Source organism: Tamandua tetradactyla, chromosome 7, assembly GCF_023851605.1.
Source record: "Tamandua tetradactyla isolate mTamTet1 chromosome 7, mTamTet1.pri, whole genome shotgun sequence".
Taxonomy (NCBI): domain Eukaryota; kingdom Metazoa; phylum Chordata; class Mammalia; order Pilosa; family Myrmecophagidae; genus Tamandua; species Tamandua tetradactyla.
The window spans coordinates 33,884,229-33,904,481 of record NC_135333.1 but is presented as its reverse complement, the minus strand read 5'-3'; the positions used below and the strand labels follow the sequence as shown (position 1 = coordinate 33,904,481).

Sequence of the window (20,253 nt, the reverse complement as noted above, 5' to 3'; positions counted from 1 at the left end):
GGTTGAATTTGAAAAACACCACTGATTATTAATAATCTAAACGAACATTATGTAGCCATCTACTGTGTTGACAGAGGTTTAAAAAATGGAATGAGAATATGATGACAGAATATTATCTACTGCATGTCCCATCTGTCATAATAATATTAACTGTAAAATTAGCTATTTGCCCTTTACTTTGGGTGACTAGCCCCATAAGGAGGTCAAGGGACACCTGGAATACTGGAATCACAGACAAAGGAAAAGGATTGGTTATAACTTGGTGGGCCTACATTCCTGAAATGAAAAGGCAGAAATTTGACATGGTAGTTACATGGAGTGCTATGGCACATTCAAACCAAAGTCTATTTAGAAGTGACTATTACTCACATGACCTAAGCCTGGGTGATTCAATAGCAAAAAGATAAAATTCATAAATTTTTATCTCCCAATTGTACTAAAGCAGTTACACCTCAATGGCAACAACACATGGGCTTAGAATAAGAAAACTCAGGGAAATTAGGAGCTGAGCTAGGAGTAATTTTGGTCAGGTAGATTTGCTTTTGACAGAAGAGACATCAATGAAAAAAACCTACTAACATGAATAGGGTGGCCTGAAGGCATCCTATTGCAGGAATTAAGGACAAAGGCAGGAAGCTGCATGAAATGACAAGGCACTGATACAATTACAGTACACACAAAGACAACATGCCCAAACCTAGCAATGGAAACAAGTTTGCATGTTAACATAAACTGGGTTATTAGATCTCTTGATTCAAACTAAGTCCAAGGCATCCCAGGTCCAGTGGCCAGGTATTCTCACTGTAGAAACCCAGTTTATGACTTATGGTGACTTCGAGGCCAGAGAATCATAGGCCAGACTTATAGGCCCCCAGTCCACAGATAATTTTAACTGGAGAATGCAAATTATTGAGGTGCTCTTTAATAGCTTTAGCACTGAGACTGAGTGCTAACCATTCTTTTGCTATAAGTGCAACTTTGCAGTTATTAGAAAAATTTTAAACAGGATTAGAGTGTTTTTCATGGTAGATAAATAGGTTCTGTTGTAGGACTCCTTTCACTGGGAACCAGTATCTGTTAAACCATGTAAACTGAGATAACGGATTTGGCTACGCTCTCAAGATGCTTTGAATTCTGAAATAAAAGAGATGGCTTCTGATCTATATTCCAATGAGAAATAATACATAGTATATGAAAAAGGTAGGCTGTGTTGAGAGGGACAAAATAATTACACCACAATTTTGTCCAATTTAAACTGTAACCATGTACCTAGACTACTACATGGTACTATCAATGTGCTGTAATATATGAGTTGCAGGTAAAGTTAATGTTGTAGAAGCTAATAAAACTTAGGATGATAAAATATACTGACAGTCTGAATTAAAGCCTCTCAAGATATTATCCCTATGGAGGATAACTGACTTAATGAAATTGACTAAATGAAAATTTAGACTTTATTAATGATATGTTAATTATGGTATTTAATAATTCAGTAGATGCAGAAAATTGTAGATCCAGGAGGAAAAAGAGCTGTACAGTTAGTACAAAAACATGAGGAACTATAATTGGATGGTTCAGTTGTCTGTTTAAATCCATATAACCACTAACAGGTTATTCTAACTGTTTGGATTCTGTGTGTGCATTTTGATTATATATCTGATTATATGATACTGTAAAGCAAGTAACTCCTGTCAAACTAGGGATTATTGTTTTATCAGAAAAAAGCCTTGACAATAGGCCAAGGAGGTGGGTTATTCTGTGAAGCTTTTTTTGTTCAAGTTAGTGCACAGATCCTTATCAAGGCATAAAACATACTGATTAATAGTGTCACTTTGTAACCACTGCTCAGAGGTGTTTTGGGGCCATTTGTATCAGATTGGCAGTACTGATAACAATGAGATCAATGGTTTGTACTTGGTCTGGTTGAGACCTCCAGAAGGCTTTGCTGTTATATAGCAGAAATATGCCTATATGACAAGCAAAATATAAAAATCCCTAGCCAAGATTCTATTCCAAGCTCCCTAGTTCTGAGTGTTCTATGCATGTAACAGTGGTTCCAATCTGTGAGAGAAGATACATCTTGCCCTCGCCCTTACTGAAGGTGTACAATAGGAGCCTAATCCTGGTTTCTCTGGACCGCTGGCTGTGATGCATATCCTTACTTTAATGCTATTGTTTTTGTTTTCTGTTTTTTTTTTTTTTTTTTTTATACATGGGCAGGCGCCAGGAATCGAACCCGGGTCCTCTGGCATTCCAGGCAAGCGTTCTTGCCTGCTGAGTCACCGTGGCCCGCCCATTTTAATGCTATTGTTATACTGTACTCTTAGATTGCACCCTGTAATAAACCGTAGATTTGTAAACATTGTTATTTTGGCTCCTATGAGCTTCCAAAATCTGTTTCTTATTAGTGTAGTATTATTGTAGGGAAAGAAATATTGTTTCAGGAAGAAAAAGCCAAGAAAGATGGGTAAAAAATACAAGAAGGCAGATTTACTATGCCTTGCAAGCTGCTGAGCAAGTCTCCAGACAGGCGGTTAAACAGGTACATAGAAGTTAGGTGTTTACCTATTTGCAAGATGATTACTACATTGGGTATATGACCTCAAAGTGTCCACTGAACCCTAAGAGCTTATGTTTTTTAATCTGGAAAAAATATTTCAATGAGAGCCATACCTGTGATGTCAGCTTCCCAGCAATCTGCATTCGCTCAATCTCTGCAGGAGATTTGATTAGCCGGAGGCGTTGTACCAGCTGCTGAACAGCCTGAACCTTGTTCTTGCTCCTGGCTTTGGCCTCAGTTAGAGACTTCATGTAGTCACAGTGAAGCTGTGCATGAGAAGGTCTCATCCAGTCATACCAAACAGTATTTGTCTCAGCTTAAAATGAGAAGCCGAAAAAATACATTTAAGACAAAAACTAACAGCAACAATAAGAAATACCATACTATCATAATGGCTTGAACAAGAGTCACAACCACAAAACTCATATAGGTTACAACTCTAATAGACTGAGCACAAACTGGCTCAGGGATGAAGTCATTGAAGATTTCCTCAAAGTAGGTCATGGGCAACATTCCTAAGAATCTAAGTCTGGAAAGTTTTATGGTTTATAAGACTAAAAAGAAGTTAGGACAGTGGTGAGGGAAAAAATCCTGAAAACTTGAATTGGCTATTCATTAGAGATACAATGACCTAAAAAAAAAAAAAATATATATATATATATATATATATACACACATTTTTTTTTTGCATGGGCAGGTACCAGGAACCGAACCTGGGTCTCCGGCATGACAAGTGGGAACTCTGCCTGCTGAGCCACCATGACTTGCAAATGATCTAAATATTTTCATTAGAAAGTAAGTCATTTTGGGTGGGCCACGGTGGCTCAGCAGGCAGAGTTCTTGCCTGCCATGCAGGAGACCCGGGTTTGATTCCTGGTGCCTGCCCATGCAAAAAAAAAAAAAAAAAAAAAAGGTTATTTTATAAAGTGGTTTATTACAAGGGAAACACTAATCTTACTTTTAGTAGATAAACAGTCTTTACTATCTCTACTTAGTGTATGAAATCATAACCCAACTTAGTTTTTTTACTTTTAAATAAATACAATTTCATTTATCTTTACTTTTGCCTAATGCTTTTATCTAGTATACTAACATTAAGAATACCTGCAGATGAGAAGTGCTTCTGAGGAACACATTTTAAGTAAGATTTTTAACTCACTTTTTACTTTTAACTTTAACCAGCTTAATGAAATTTAGACTGCCAAACATGACAGCCAGCAACGAATTCAAGAAATCAAAAAGGTACCCAAAAAATGATTCTGTATTGCACATTTATATGCACTTGGAAGATGTAAGAAAGTTCCACTAGTTAAGCTGGGTAATTATCACCATAAAATAGAAAATATTTCTATAAAGTAATGGAAAGAATTTAAAAAACCATATTAGAACTTATACATTCAAATGAGTGTTTTCTTTCAAAGGAGACTTTGTAGGAAAACAACATACCCCACCAATGTTGGAAACATTTTTGTAATTCTCTTTTAGAAACTGAGTTTTAGAAACTCGGTAGAAACTGCCTTCACAGGTGGTAAAAAGCCACACAAGAAAATGAAACTAAAACTTTACAAGTATACATTATTTTGGTCTAAAATCAGTATTTTCCAACTTGATCATTTATCTCATTTACCAAATTTGTTTCTTGGTGATTTCTGGATGTTTCAAAAAATATAACACCTTGATCCCTGCCCCTGAAAATATATATACTAATCTTTTTGGGGGGGGGCATGGGCAGGCTCGAGAATCAAACCTGAGTCTCTGGTATGGCAGGCGAAAATTCTGCTTCTGAGCCATCACTGCACTGCCCTATATTAAATTTTTATATATAGGGCAGTGTTTTATATATCTTTATAAAACACTCCCAGAGCTGAAGATTTACAATAATTACTAAGGATGGTTTATAATGTGGTATAAGTTCTAAAGAAAGTTCCAAAAGTAGAATCCGCAAATATTCTAAGTGATTGTAATTTCATCAGAATAAACGTAGGTAAAGTATTGATTTTGAGGGGGTAAGAACTCAACTAAAGGGATGATTTGTTTGTTATACATTAACTCAGAAAATCTAGAGCAGGGCTTCTCAAACCTTAACGTGCATAAGAATTACCTGAGAATCTTGTTAAAATGCAGATTCTGATTTGGTAGGTAGAAGGGACAAAGGCTGCAGATTTTGCATTTCTAGTATGTTCCCAGGTTATGCTGACACTAGCGATCCATGGTTCACTCTTTGAGAATACTGCTTCCTTTTGGAGAGTGGTCAAACATAAGTAGTAGTGGTCAAGGGTCAACAAACTGGTCAGTAATCTTGAAGAGTGGCCCATGCCTGTTCTCCATGTGAAAAAGAAATTCTCTCAGATTTCAAATTATTCATTAAAAAAAGGAATAATCTAGTGAAGATTTATCAAATGAATAAATGTAATCTATAAAGTAGCCCAATCTTCTGGAGAAGATTTATGTTCCTTCCCACAACATGATAATCATTTTAGGAAACAGAACTTTATCTAAACAGGAATTTGAAGGTGAAGGCAAGGAAGGTCTTAACCTCACTCTGGACTGTGATGTGACTTTTGCTCTCAATTGTTACCTTTCAATTTTGGTACTAGATGTTGAAATTCCTCCAATGTATAGGCTTCATCCACTCCAGTTAGAGCAATTGCTCCATCTGTGCCAGATCGTGGGCCATCCCAAAGTTCTCGACTAGGATCTCTCCGAGGCACAAACAGTATGGTCTTGTGTGATGGTAACTGCTTGCCAGGGATGCTTTGGAGGACAAGAATGCTATCAGGCTCTTGGAATCCACACAGGTACAGAAAGTTGTTGTCTTGGTGGAAAGTGTAGGGGATATCGTTGCTCATGTAGTATGTAGGGTTGGACAGCAGGACCACTGTCTGGTCTGTCCCACTCTGTCCTTGTGCTTGCTTTTGAATTAGAGACATCAGTTTGTGTCTGCGAAGTGCATATTCTACCTGGGATAGCCCTGGTGTCACCTCCCCTAGAAATGACAAAAAAACAGTGATGCCTTGCATTTCTATAGCGCCAAAGTACTTAAGTTAACTCAATACTAGATGGAGATACATAATAAATTCTTCAATTTATGCCAAATTTCCTCACAGCACGTACAGAATTAAGATCCAAGTTTCAAATTCTCTGTCAATTACAAAACTGTGGAAGAAATCATAGTCAAATGTGGTCCTGTCTGAGGTTGACCCCTTAAGATCTCTTCCATCTTGGTTCATTCTTGTACTAATTCAATCAAATACTCATCCAACATTACTATGTGGAAAGCATTGTTCAATATATAATCAAAATTGCTCTGAAGATTCAATATATAAGGTGGAAAGAAGGGTCACATTCTCTGTGTATTATTTCTCCAAAAGAATGTAAGCTCCACAAGGACATAGATTTTTCTCTATTTGTTAAATATTATATATTTCCAAGACCTGGAATATAGTGGGCATTTGATAAATATTTGTTAAATGATATATAGTTTTTAAAATAATAGAGTTTAAGGCCAAAAAGCGTTCCCCAATTGCAAAAGCTGGAATAAATTTCTCTTTCTGAATTCCAATGCATAACACCTTTCTAACAGAACTCGTCACACTCTACCTTGTATTATCACTGAGGTGGGTATACACAAGCTCCTTGAGTGTCAGGGCCATTTTCCTATCTCCCAAACATCCTACTAATATCATCTATTTCTTGGAATCAAATTAGGTGAAACATGGTTCTCTAGATAATCTTTTGAAAGGTATGGATAAATTCCATTCAGTAAACTGCATGAAGCCACATAAAAAAATTTTTTTTTAACACAAATATTTAAATACAATTATAAGAGACTCAGATTCTTCTAAAGCCACCCATAGGGTCCTGAAATACACAGATTAAGATCTGCTGTTTATGAAGTGTCACGTGTGAATTCTGAATCTTTGTACCTAGCAGACTGCCTGGTGCTAGCACAGTGATGAATAGTCAATACTTCCCTTATGAAACTGAAATGATGACTGTTTTTAATTTAGGTTCCAAACCAAAAGACCTACAAAAAGAATCACAAAATTTGTACACCTTGGGGTGCACGGGTAGTTCAGTGGTAGAATTTTCACCTGCCATGAAGGAGACCCAGTCCATGCACTCAACCAATCCTCCCCTCTCCCCACCAAAAAGAGTTGTGAAAAAAATTCCCTATGATATACATATCATGCATCTGCCCCTGAGTATGTGTATTTATAGACACAGAAATACAGATATGTAGGGAGACACCATTCACAAAAGGTTGTATCCCTCAGCCTATACTTAGCATTAGTTATAAAAAGTACTAAAGCTTTTTGAATGCTTACTACGTGTTAGATGCTGCTCTAAATTATGTATATGTTTCAACTCATTTAATCTTTACAAATGACTCTCTGATGTGAGTTAGTCTTTGCTGCTTGTGGTTGCCAGTGTCCAAGACAGTGCCCATGGACACCAGCTCCTGGTATTTATACCCTTGAATAGTACTTTCCCATACTGTACTGGGGTTGGTCAGCCACATTCAATATAAAAAATACTGATATGTCATTTTCAAGGTGAGGTTATAAGACACTGTAGCTTCTGTCTTGGAAATCTGTTCTCTTTCTCTTTGATCACTTACTTTAGACGAAGCCAATTGTTGAATCGTGAACAGCTATATGGAGATGCCCAAATGATGAGGAACTGGGCCTCTCGTCAACAGCCATATAAGCCATCTTGGGAGAAGATCCTCCAGCCCTAGTCAAGCCTTCAGATGACAGCCACTTCAGCCAACAGTTTGACTGAAATCTCATGAGAGATCCAGAGTCAGAAACCATCCAGCTAACCTACTTCCAGATTCCTGGACCTTAGAAACTGTATGAGTTAATAAATAGTCACTGTCTTCAGCTGCTAAGTTTTGGGGTAATTTGCTACACAGCAATAGATAATTAATAAAATCTCATTTAATAGAAGAAGATACTGAGGCACAGAGAGATTAAATATATTTCTCATTGAAACACAGCCAATAAGTGGTAGAACTGGAATCAGAGTTTACCTGACTGCCTCTCTAAAAAATAATAAAAACTTTTATTGAGTGCTGAAAAATTTTGAGCTGAGTTAGAGGTATGTTAGTTTTTCTGTTTACTCCTTAAATTGTACATCTATGATTATTCCACAATAAATACTATTCAGCAGCCTGGAGTTAAGGATGGTTTACACTTTTCTATCAGTTTAGCTGCAAGCACATGATAAGACTATTATTGTCAGAGTAGAATATTCCTATAGAAAAGGTAGAAAAATAGAAATAAACCAGAAAGTAGAATTCATTGTAATCGTACTAACTAAAAAATAACTGGTTTTAACGTACTATTCATTTTTACAGGATTTTTTCTATTTTTGTATATTTATTTTAAAAGCTTTAAAAGAAGTAAGGTAATTATACTGAACATACTGTGCTGTAATCTGCTTATTTATGGCTTTTTGAACTGAATTTTATCTTCAGTGAACTTGATTTATATATTGGATGCTACTAATGCTTATCCAATTACTAGTAGTATAACCTTGGGCAAGTTACTTAACCACTGAGCTCAGTTTCTTCATCCGTAAATTATTTCACTAAATTAATTACTCCAGATAAAGAACTCAGACATTGTTTGAAAACTACTATTGGCCGTGAAAAGGAGAACAGTTTCCTATGCAAATATGGAAAGCTAGCCACGAAATACAGCTGTATAAAAAGGTAAGTTACATCTTGAGCGTACATGGCTCATTCTCCAGGAAGACATTAGGCTGGATTGCAAAACAAGTGTCAATAAATTTAAAAATACTGAAATCATACAATGTATATTCTCCAACCACCAAGGAATGAAGCTAAAAATCAATAAAGGGTGAAAGGGAAAATTCACAAATATGTGGAAATTCACACTTGGAACACTAGGAATAGAAGGAAACTTTCTTCTCTTAAACAACCAATGGGTTAGAGAGGAAATTAGAAATGAAATTAGGAAATTTCTTGATGTGAACAAAAATGAAAATACAACATATGCAAAATTATAGGATGCAGCAAAGGCAGTGCTGAGAGGAAAATTTATAGCTTTAAATGCTTCTATTAAAAAAGACTTCGAATCAGAGACCTAACTGGAAGAACTAGAAAAAGAACAAGAAACTTAACCCAAAGCAAGCAGGAAGGAAATAACAAAGAGAGGAGTGGTGATAATAGATAAATAGAATAGAAAGCAAAACAAAACAAAAAGCAGTAGAGAGAATCAACAAAACCAATAGTTGGTTCTTTGAAAAGATGAACAAAATTGACAAACTGTTTAACTAGCCTGACAAAGAAAAAAAAAAAGAGTGGATACACATTGCAAAAATCAGAAATGAAAAGGGGGGCGTTACTATCAACCATGCTGAAATAAAAAGGACTATAAAAGGATACTATGAACAACTGTATGTCAATACACTAGATAACCTACATGAAATGGACAAATTCTTAGAAACCCACAAACCACCTATATTGACTCAAGAAGAAACAGATCTCAACAAACTAGCTATTAGTAATGAGACTGAATTAATAATAAAAAACCTTCCATCAAAGAAAAACTTAGGACCAGATGGTTTCACAGGGGAATTCTACCAAACATTCCAAGATGACTTAACTCCAATCCTGTACAAACTCTTTCAAAAAAATTAAAGTGGAGGGTACACACCTATTCCAATCTATGAGGCCAACACCACTCTTCTGAAAGCCAAAAAAAGATACCACAACAAAAGAAAGTTAAAGAGCATTATCTATTATGAATATAGACGCAAAAAGCCACAACAAAATACCAGCAAATTGACCCAGACAGCATATTAAAAGAATTATATACAATGATCAAGTGGGATTTACCCTTGGTATGCAAGGTTGGTTTAACATAAGAAAATCACTATTAATGTAATACACCACCTTAACAGAATACAGGGGGGAAAAAACCCAACATGATCAATGATCATCTCAACTGATGTACAAAAGGCATTTAGATAAAAATCCAGCACCCTTTCTGGATAAAAACATTTAGAGTATTAGTAATAGAAGGAATCTTCTCAACATGATAAAGGGCATATGAAAGGCCCAAAGCTAACATCCTACTTACTGGTGAAAGTAAGCTTTCCCTCTGAGATCAGGAAAAAGACAAGGATGCCCACTGTCACCACTGTTATTCAATATTATATTGGAGAAATTAGGCAAGAAAAAGAAATAAAAGGCATCCAGATTGGAAAGAAGTAAAACTTCCACTATTTGCAGATGATATGATCCTATATGCAGAAAATCCTGAAAAATCTACAACAGAGCTCTTATAACTAATAAATGAATTCAGCAAAGTGGCAGGATACAAGAGCAACACCACAATCAGTAGTGTTCTTATACACAAGCAATGAACAACTGGAACAAGAAATCAAGAAAAAAATTCCACTCACAACAGCAACTAAAACAATCAACTACCTAGGAATAAATCCTCAAGGATGTAAAGGCTTTGTACACAGAAAACTACAAACATTGCTAAATGAAATAAAAGAGGACCTAAATTAAGGGAGGAGTATTCTGTGTTCATGGATTGGAAGATCAAATATTATAAATATCATTAAATATTAATGCTACCCAAAGCAACATACAGATTCAATGGAATCCCAATCAAAATTCCAAAAACCTTCTTTGAAGAAATGGAAAAGCCTATCATCAAATCTATATGGAAAGGTAAGGGGCCCTGAATGATGTCTATTTTTTTTTTTATTAATTAACGGAAAAAAAGAAATTAACCCAACATTTAGAAATCATACCATTCTACATATGCAATCAGTAATTCTTAACATCATCACATAGATGCATGATCATCGTTTCTCAGTACATTTGCATCGGTTTAGAAGAACTGGCAACAGAACCGAAAAAGATATAGAATGTTAATATAGAGAAAAAAATAAAAGTAATAATAGTAAGAACAAAACAAACAAAACAAAACAAAACAAAAACCTATAGCTCGGACGCAATTCATTCAGTGTTTTAACATGATTACTTTACAATTAGGTATTATTGTGCTGTCCATTTTTGAGCTTTTGTATCTAGTCCTCTTGCACAGTCTGTATCCCATCAATTCCAATTACCCATTATCTTACCCTGTTTCTAACTCCTGCTGAACTCTGTTACCAATGACATATTTCAAGTTTATTCTCGAATGTCGATTCACATCATTGGGACCATACAGTATTTGTCTTTTAGTTTTTGGCTAGACTCACTCAGCATAATGTTCTCTAGGTCCATCCATGTTATTACATGCTTCATAAGTTTATCCTGTCTTAAAGCTGCATAATATTCCATCGTATGTATATACCACAGTTTGTTTAGCCACTCGTCTGTTGATGGACATTTTGGCTGTTTCCATCTCTTTGCAATTGTAAATAACGCTGCTATAAACATTGGTGTGCAAATGTCCGTTTGAGTTTTTGCCCTTAATTCCTTTGAGTAGATTCCCAGCAATGGTATTGCTGGGTCGTATGGCAATTCTATATTCAGCTTTTTGAGGAACCGCCAAACTGCCTTCCACAGTGGTTGCACCATTTGACATTCCCATCAACAGTGGATAAGTGTGCCTCTTTCACCGCATCCTCTCCAGCACTTGTCATTTTCTGTTTTGTTGATAATGGCCATTCTGGTGGGTGTGAGATGATATCTCATTGTGGTTTTGATTTGCATTTCTCTAATGGCCAGGGACATTGAGCATCTCTTCATGTGCCTTTTGGCCATTTGTATTTCCTCCTCTGAGAGGTGTCTATTCAAGTCTTTTTCCCATTTTGTAATTGGGTTGGCTGTCTTTTTGTTGTTGAGATGAACAATCTCTTTATAAATTCTGGATACTAGACCTTTATCTGATATATCGTTTCCAAATATTGTCTCCCATTGTGTAGGCTGTCTTTCTACTTTCTTGATGAAGTTCTTTGATGCACAAAAGTGTTTAATTTTGAGGAGCTCCCATTTATTTATTTCCTTCTTCAATGCTCTTGCTTTAGGTTTAAGGTCCATAAAACCGCCTCCAATTGTAAGCTTCCTAAGATATCTCCCTACATTTTCCTCTAACTGTTTTATGTTCTTAGACCTAATGTTTAGATCTTTGATCCATTTTGAGTTAACTTTTGTGTAGGGTGTGAGATATGGGTCTTCTTTCATTCCTTTGCATATGGATATCCAGTTCTCTAGGCACTATTTATTGAGGAGACTGCTCTGTCCCAGGTGAGTTGGCTTGACTGCCTTATCAAAGATCAAATGTCCATAGATGAGAGGGTCTATATCTGAGCACTCTACTCGATTCCATTGGTCGATATATCTATCTTTATGCCAGTACCATGCTGTTTTGACCAACTGTGGCTTCATAATATGCCTTAAAGTCAGGCAGTGCAAGACCTCCAGCTTCGTTTTTTTTTCCTCAAGATGTTTTTAGCAATTCAGGGCACCCTGCCCTTCCAGATAAATTTGCTTATTGGTTTTTCTATTTCTGAAAAATAAGTTGTTGGGATTTTGACTGGTATTGCATTGAATCTGTAAATCAATTTAGGTAGGATGGACATCTTAACTATATTTAGTCTTCCAATCCATGAACACGATATGCCCTTCCATCTATTTAGGTCTTCTGTGATTTCTTTTAACAGTTTTTTGTAGTTTTCTTTATATAGGTTTTTTGTCTCTTTAGTTAAATTTATTCCTAGGTATTTTATTCTTTTAGTTGCAATTGTAAATGGGATTCGTTTCTTGATTTCCCCCTCCGCTTGTTCATTGCTAGTGTATAGAAATGCTACAGATTTTTGAATGTTGATCTTGTAACCTGCTACTTTGCTGTACTCATTTATTAGCTCTAGTAGTTTTGTTGTGGATTTTTCCGGGTTTTCGACGTATAGTATCATATCGTCTGCAAACAGTGATAGTTTTACTTCTTCCTTTCCAATTTTGATGCCTTGTATTTCTTTTTCTTGTCTAATTGCTCTGGCTAGAACCTCCAATACAATATTGAATAATAGTGGTGATAGTGGACATCCTTGTCTTGTTCCTGACCTTAGGGGGAAAGTTTTCAATTTTTCCCCATTGAGGATGATATTAGCTGTGGGTTTTTCATATATTCCCTCTATCATTTTAAGGAAGTTCCTTTGTATTCCTATCCATTGAAGTGTTTTCAACAGGAAAGGATGTTGACTCTTGTCAAATGCCTTCTCTGCATCAATTGTGATGATCATGTGATTTTTCTGCTTTGATTTGTTGATACGGTGTATTACATTAATTGATTTTCTTATGTTGAACCATCCTTGCATACCTGGGATGAATCCTACTTGGTCATAATGTATAATTCTTTTAATGTGTTGTTGGATACGATTTGCTAGAATTTTATTGAGGATTTTTGCATCTATATTCATTAGAGAGATTGGTCTGTAGTTTTCTTTTTTTGTAATATCTTTGCCTGGTTTTGGTATGAGGGTGATGTTGGCTTCATAGAATGAATTAGGTAGTTTTCCCTCCGCTTTGATTTTTTTGAAGAGTTTGAGGAGAGTTGGTACTAATTCTTTCTGGAATGTTTGATACAATTCACATGTGAAGCCGTCTGGTCCTGGACTTTTCTTTTTAGGAAGCTTTTGAATGACTGATTCAATTTCTTTACTTGTGACTGGTTTGTTGAGGTCATCTATGTCTTCTTGAGTCAAAGTTGGTTGTTCATGTCTTTCCAGGAACCCGTCCATTTCATCTAAATTGTTGTATTTATTAGCGTAAAGTTGTTCATAGTATCCTGTTATTACCTCCTTTATTTCTGTGAGGTCAGTAGTTATGTCTCCTCTTCCATTTCTGATCTTATTTATTTGCATCCTCTCTCTTCTTCTTTTTGTCAATCTTGCTAAGGGCCCGTCAATCTTATTGATTTTCTCATAGAACCAACTTCTGGCCTTATTGATTTTCTCTATTGTTTTCATGTTTTCAATTTCATTTATTTCTGCTCTAATCTTTGTTATTTCTTTCCTTTTGCTTGCTTTGGGATTAGTTTGCTCTTCTTTCTCCAGTTCTTCCAAGTCGACAGTTAATTCCTGCATTTTTGCCTTTTCTTCTTTTCTGATATAGGCATTTAGGGCAATAAATTTCCCTCTTAGCACTGCCTTTGCTGCGTCCCATAAGTTTTGATATGCTGTGTTTTCGTTTTCATTCGCCTCGAGGTATTTGCTAATTTCTCTAGCAATTTCTTCTTTGACCCACTCGTTGTTTAGGAGTGTGTTGTTGAGCCTCCACGTATTTGTGAATTTTCTGGCATTCCGCCTATTATTGATTTCCAACTTCATTCCTTTATGATCCGAGAAAGTGTTGTGTATGATTTCAAGCTTTTTAAATTTGTTAAGACTTGCTTTGTGACCCAGCATATGGTCTATCTTTGAGAATGATCCGTGAGCACTTGAGAAAAAGGTGTATCCTGCTGTTGTGGGATGTAATGTCCTATAAATGTCTGTTAAGTCTAGCTCCTTTATAGTAATATTCAGATTCTCTATTTCTTTATTGATCCTCTGTCTAGATGTTCTGTCCATTGATGAGAGTGGTGAATTGAAGTCTCCAACTATTATGGTATATGTGTCTATTTCCCTTTTCAGTGTTTGCAGTGTATTCCTCACGTATTTTGGGGCATTCTGGTTCGGTGCATAAATATTTATGATTGTTATGTCTTCTTGTTTAATTGTTCCTTTTATTAGTAGATAGTGTCCTTCTTTGTCTCTTTTAACTGTTTTACATTTGAAGTCTAACTTGTTGGATATTAGTATAGCCACTCTTGCTATTTTCTGGTTGTTATTTGCATGAAATATCTTTTCCCAACCTTTCACTTTCAACCTATGTTTATCTTTGGGTCTAAGATGTGTTTCCTGTAGACAGCATATAGAAGGATCCTGTTTTTTAATCCATTCTGCCAATCTATGTCTTTTGATTGGGGAATTCAGTCCATTAACATTTAGTGTTATTACTGTTTGGATAATATTTTCCTCTACTATTTTGCCTTTTGTATTATATATATCATATCTGATTTTCCTTCTTTCTACACTCTTCTCCATACCTCTCTCTTCTGTCTTTTTGTATCTGACTCTAGTGCTCCCTTTAGAATTTCTTGCAGAGCTGGTCTCTTGGTCACAAATTCTCTCAGTGACTTTTTGTCTGAGAATGTTTTAATTTCTCCCTCATTTTTGAAGGATAATTTTGCTGGATATAAGAGTCTTGCTTGGCAGTTTTTCTCTTTTAGTAATTTAAATATATCATCCCACTGTCTTCTAGCTTCCATGGTTTCTGCTGAGAAATCTACACATAGTCTTATTGGGTTTCCCTTGTATGTGATGGATTGTTTTTCTCTTGCTGCTTTCAAGATCCTCTCTTTCTCTTTGACCTCCGACATTCTAACTAGTAAGTGTCTTGGAGAACGCCTATTTGGGTCTAATCTCTTTGGGGTGCGCTACACTTCTTGGATCTGTAATTTTAGGTCTTTCCTAAGAGTTGGGAAATTTTCAGTGATAATTTCTTCCATTAGTTTTTCTCCTCCTTTTCCCTTCTCTTCTCCTTCTGGGACACCCACAACACGTATATTTGTGCGGTTCATATTGTTCTTGAGTTCCCTGATACCCTGTTCAAATTTTTCCATTCTTTTCCCTATAGTTTCTGTTTCTTTTTGGAATTCAGATGTTCCATCCTCCAAATCACTAATTCTATCTTCTGTCTCTTTAAATCTATCATTGTAGGTATCCATTGTTTTTTCCATCTTTTCTACTTTATCCTTCACTTCCATAAGTTCTGTGATTTGTTTTTTCAGTTTTTCTGTTTCTTCTTTTTTTTTTTTTATTAATTAAAAAAAGAATTAACAAAACAATTAGAAATCATTCCAATCTACATGTACAATCAGTAATTCTTAATAACATCACATAGTTGCATATTCATCATTTCTTAGTACATTTGCATCGATTTAGAAAAAGAAATAAAAAGACAACAGAATAAGAATTAAAACAATAATAGAAAGAAAAAAACAAAAAAAACAAAAACAAAAAACCTATACCTCACATGCAGCTTCATTCAGTGTTTTAACATAATTGCATTACAATTGGGTAGTATTGTGCTGTCCATTTCTGAGTTTTTATATCCAGTCCCGTTGTACAGTCTGTATCCCTTCATCTCCAATTATCCCTTCTCTTTTTTTTTTTTTTTTAATTAACAGAAAAAAAGAAATTAACCCAACATTTAGAGATCATACCATTCTACACATGCAATCATTAATTCTTAACATCATCACATAGATGCATGATCATCATTTCTTAGTACATTTGCATTGGTTTAGAAGAACTAGCAACATAACCGAAAAAGATATAGAATGTTAATATAGAGAAAAAAATAAAAGTAATAATAGTAAAATCAAAACAAAACAAAACAAAACAAAACAAAAACCTATAGCTCACATGCAGCTTCATTCAGTGTTTTAAGATGATTACTTTACAATTAGGTATTATTGTGCTGTCCATTTTTGAGTTTTTGTATCTAGTCCTGTTGCACAGTCTGTATCCCTTCAGCTTCAATTACCCATTGTCTTACCCTGTTTCTAACTCCTGCTGAACTCTGTTACCGATGACATATTTCAAGTTTATTCTCGAATGTCCGTTCACATCAGTGGGACCATACAGTATTTGTCCTTTAGTTTTTGGCTGGATTCACTCAGCATAATATTCTCTAGGTCCATCCATGTTATTACATGCTTCATAAGTTTATCTTGTCTTAAAGCTGCATAATATTCCATCGTATGTATATACCACAGTTTGTTTAGCCACTCTTCTGTTGATGGAGATTTTGGCTGTTTCCATCTCTTTGCAATTGTAAATAATGCTGCTATAAACATTGGTGTGCAAATGTCCGTTTGTGTCTTTGCCCTTAAGTCCTTTGAGTAGATACCTAGCAATGGTATTGCTGGGTCGTATGGCAATTCTATATTCAGCTTTTTGAGGAACCGCCAAACTGCCTTCCACAGTGGTTGCACCCTTTGACATTCCCACCAACAGTGGATAAGTGTGCCTCTTTCTCCGCATCCTCTCCAGCACTTGTCATTTTCTGTTTTGTTGATAATGGCCATTCTGGTGGGTGTGAGATGATATCTCATTGTGGTTTTGATTTGCATTTCTCTAATGGCCAGGGACATTGAGCATCTCTTCATGTGCCTCTTGGCCATCCGTATTTCCTCTTCTGAGAGGTGTCTGTTCAAGTCTTTTTCCCATTTTGTAATTGGGTTGGCTGTCTTTTTGTTGTTGAGATGAACAATCTCTTTATAAATTCTGGATACTAGACCTTTATCTGATATATCATTTCCAAATATTGTCTCCCATTGTGAAGGCTGTCTTTCTACTTTCTTGATGAAGTTCTTTGATGCACAAAAGTGTTTAATTTTGAGGAGTTCCCATTTATTTATTTCCTTCTTCAGTGCTCTTGCTTTAGGTTTAAGGTCCATAAAACCGCCTCCAGTTGTAAGCTTCCTAAGATATCTCCCAACATTTTCCTCTAACTGTTTTATGGTCTTAGACCTAATGTTTAGATCTTTGATCCATTTTGAGTTAACTTTTGTATAGGGTGTGAGAGAGGGGTCTTCTTTCATTCTTTTGCATATGGATATCCAGTTCTCTAGGCACCATTTATTGAAGAGACTGCTCTGTCCCAGGTGAGTTGGCTTGACTGCCTTATCAAAGATCAAATGTCCATAGATGAGAGGGTCTATATCTGAGCACTCTATTCGATTCCATTGGTCGATATATCTATCTTTATGCCAATACCATGCTGTTTTGACCACTGTGGCTTCATAATATGCCTTAAAGTCAGGCAGCGCGAGACCTCCAGCTTCGTTTTTTTCCCTCAAGATGTTTTTAGCAATTCGGGGCACCCTGCCCTTCCAGATAAATTTGCTTACTGGTTTTTCTATTTCTGAAAAATAAGTTGTTGGGATTTTGATTGGTATTGCATTGAATCTGTAAATCAATTTAGGTAGGATGGACATCTTAACTATATTTAGTCTTCCAATCCATGAACACGGTATGCCCTTCCATCTATTTAGGTCTTCTGTGATTTCTTTTAGCAGTTTCTTGTAGTTTTCTTTATATAGGTTTTTTGTCTCTTTAGTTAAATTTATTCCTAGGTATTTTATTCTTTTAGTTGCAATTGTAAATGGGATTCGTTTCTTGATTTCCCCCTCCGCTTGTTCATTACTAGTGTATAGAAATGCTACAGATTTTTGAATGTTGATCTTGTAACCTGCTACTTTGCTGTACTCATTTATTAGCTCTAGTAGTTTTGTTGTGGATTTTTCCGGGTTTTCGACGTATAGTATCATATCGTCTGCAAACAGTGATAGTTTTACTTCTTCCTTTCCAATTTTGATGCCTTGTATTTCTTTTTCTTGTCTAATTGCTCTGGCTAGAACCTCCAACACAATGTTGAATAATAGTGGTGATAGTGGACATCCTTGTCTTGTTCCTGATCTTAGGGGGAAAGTTTTCAATTTCTCCCCATTGAGGATGATATTAGCTGTGGGTTTTTCATATATTCCCTCTATCATTTTAAGGAAGTTCCTTTGTATTCCTATCCATTGAAGTGTTTTCAACAGGAAAGGATGTTGAATCTTGTCGAATGCCTTCTCTGCATCAATTGAGATGATCATGTGATTTTTCTGCTTTGATTTGTTGATATGGTGTATTACATTAATTGATTTTCTTATGTTGAACCATCCTTGCATACCTGGGATGAATCCTACTTGGTCATGATGTATAATTCTTTTAATGTGTTGTTGGATACGATTTGCTAGAATTTTATTGAGGATTTTTGCATCTGTATTCATTAGAGAGATTGGTCTGTAGTTTTCTTTTTTTGTAATATCTTTGCCTGGTTTTGGTATGAGGGTGATGTTGGCTTCATAGAATGAATTAGGTAGTTTTCCCTCCACTTCGATTTTTTTGAAGAGTTTGAAGAGAATTGGTACTAATTCTTTCTGGAACGTTTGGTAGAATTCACATGTGAAGCCATCTGGTCCTGGACTTTTCTTTTTAGGAAGCTTTTGAATGACTAATTCAATTTCTTTACTTGTGATTGGTTTGTTGAGGTCATCTATGTCTTCTTGAGTCAAAGTTGGTTGTTCATGTCTTTCCAGGAACCCGTCCATTTCCTCTAAATTGTTGTATTTATTAGCGTAAAGTTGTTCATAGTATCCTGTTATTACCTCCTTTATTTCTGTGAGGTCAGTAGTTATGTCTCCTCTTCCATTTCTGATCTTATTTATTTGCATCCTCTCTCTTCTTCTTTTTGTCAGTCTTGCTAAGGGCCCATCAATCTTATTGATTTTCTCATAGAACCAACTTCTGGCCTTATTGATTTTCTCTATTGTTTTCATGTTTTCAATTTCATTTATTTGTGCTCTAATCTTTGTTATTTCTTTCCTTTTGCTTGCTTTGGGGTTAGCTTGCTGTTCTTTCTCCAGTTCTTCCAAATGGATAGTTAATTCCTGAATTTTTGCCTTTTCTTCTTTTCTGATATAGGCATTTAGAGCAATAAATTTCCCTCTTAGCACTGCCTTTGCTGCGTCCCATAAGTTTTGATATGTTGTGTTTTCATTTTCATTCGCCTCGAGGTATTTGCTAATTTCTCTTGCAATTTCTTCTTTGACCGAGTCGTTGTTTAGGAGTGTGTTGTTGAGCCTCCACGTATTTGTGAATTTTCTGGCACTCTGCCTATTATTGATTTCCAACATCATTCCTTTATGGTCCGAGAAAGTGTTGTGTAAGATTTCAATCTTTTTAAATTTGTTAAGACTTGCTTTGTGACCCAGCATATGGTCTATCTTTGAGAATGATCCATGAGCACTTGAGAAAAAGGTGTATCCTGCTGTTGTGGGATGTAATGTCCTATAAATGTCTATTAAGTCTAGTTCATTTATAGTAATATTCAGATTCTCTATTTCTTTGTTGATCCTCTGTCTAGATGTTCTGTCCCTTGATGAGAGTGGTGAGTTGAAGTCTCCAACTATTATGGTATATGAGTCTATTTCCCTTTTCAGTGTTTGCAGTATATTCCTCACGTATTTTGGGGCATTCTGATTCGGTGCGTAAATATTTATGATTGTTATGTCTTCTTGTTTAATTGTTCCTTTTATTAGTATATAGTGTCCTTCTTTGTCTCTTTTAACTGTTTTACATTTGAAGTCTAATTTGTTGGATATTAGTATAGCCAGTCATGCTCTTTTCTGGTTGTTATTTGCATGAAATATCTTTTCCCAACCTTTCACTTTCAACCTATGTTTATCTTTGGGTCTAAGATGTGTTTCCTGTAGACAGCATATCGAAGGATCCTGTTTTTTAATCCATTCTGCCAATCTATGTCTTTTGATTGGGGAATTCAGTCCATTGACATTTAGTGTTATTACTGTTTGGATAATATTTTCCTCTAACATTTTGCCTTTTGTATTATATATATCATATCTGATTTTCCTTCTTTCTACACTCTTTTCCATATCTCTCTCTTCTGTCTTTTCGGTTCTGACTCTAGTGCTCCCTTTAGTATTTCTTGCAGAGCTGGTCTCTTGGTCACAAATTCTCTCAGTAACTTTTTGTCTGAGAATGTTTTAATTTCTCCCTCATTTTTGAAGGATAATTTTGCTGGATAT

General features: G+C 35.6%; 1 protein-coding gene across 8 annotated transcripts in view; it reads right to left on the bottom strand.

Moving 5' to 3' along the window:
• Positions 1–20,253, bottom strand: part of XPNPEP3 (X-prolyl aminopeptidase 3) — a 170,699-nt gene that overhangs the window by 93,538 nt on the left and 56,908 nt on the right. For all 8 annotated transcript variants that reach the window (XM_077168945.1, XM_077168950.1, XM_077168949.1 and 5 more), the window contains 2 exons: positions 5,139–5,546; positions 2,674–2,876 (listed from right to left, as the gene is read on the bottom strand). In XM_077168945.1, the coding sequence (XP_077025060.1) occupies positions 2,674–2,876; positions 5,139–5,546 (611 nt within the window). The remainder of the gene's footprint in view (positions 1–2,673; positions 2,877–5,138; positions 5,547–20,253) is intronic.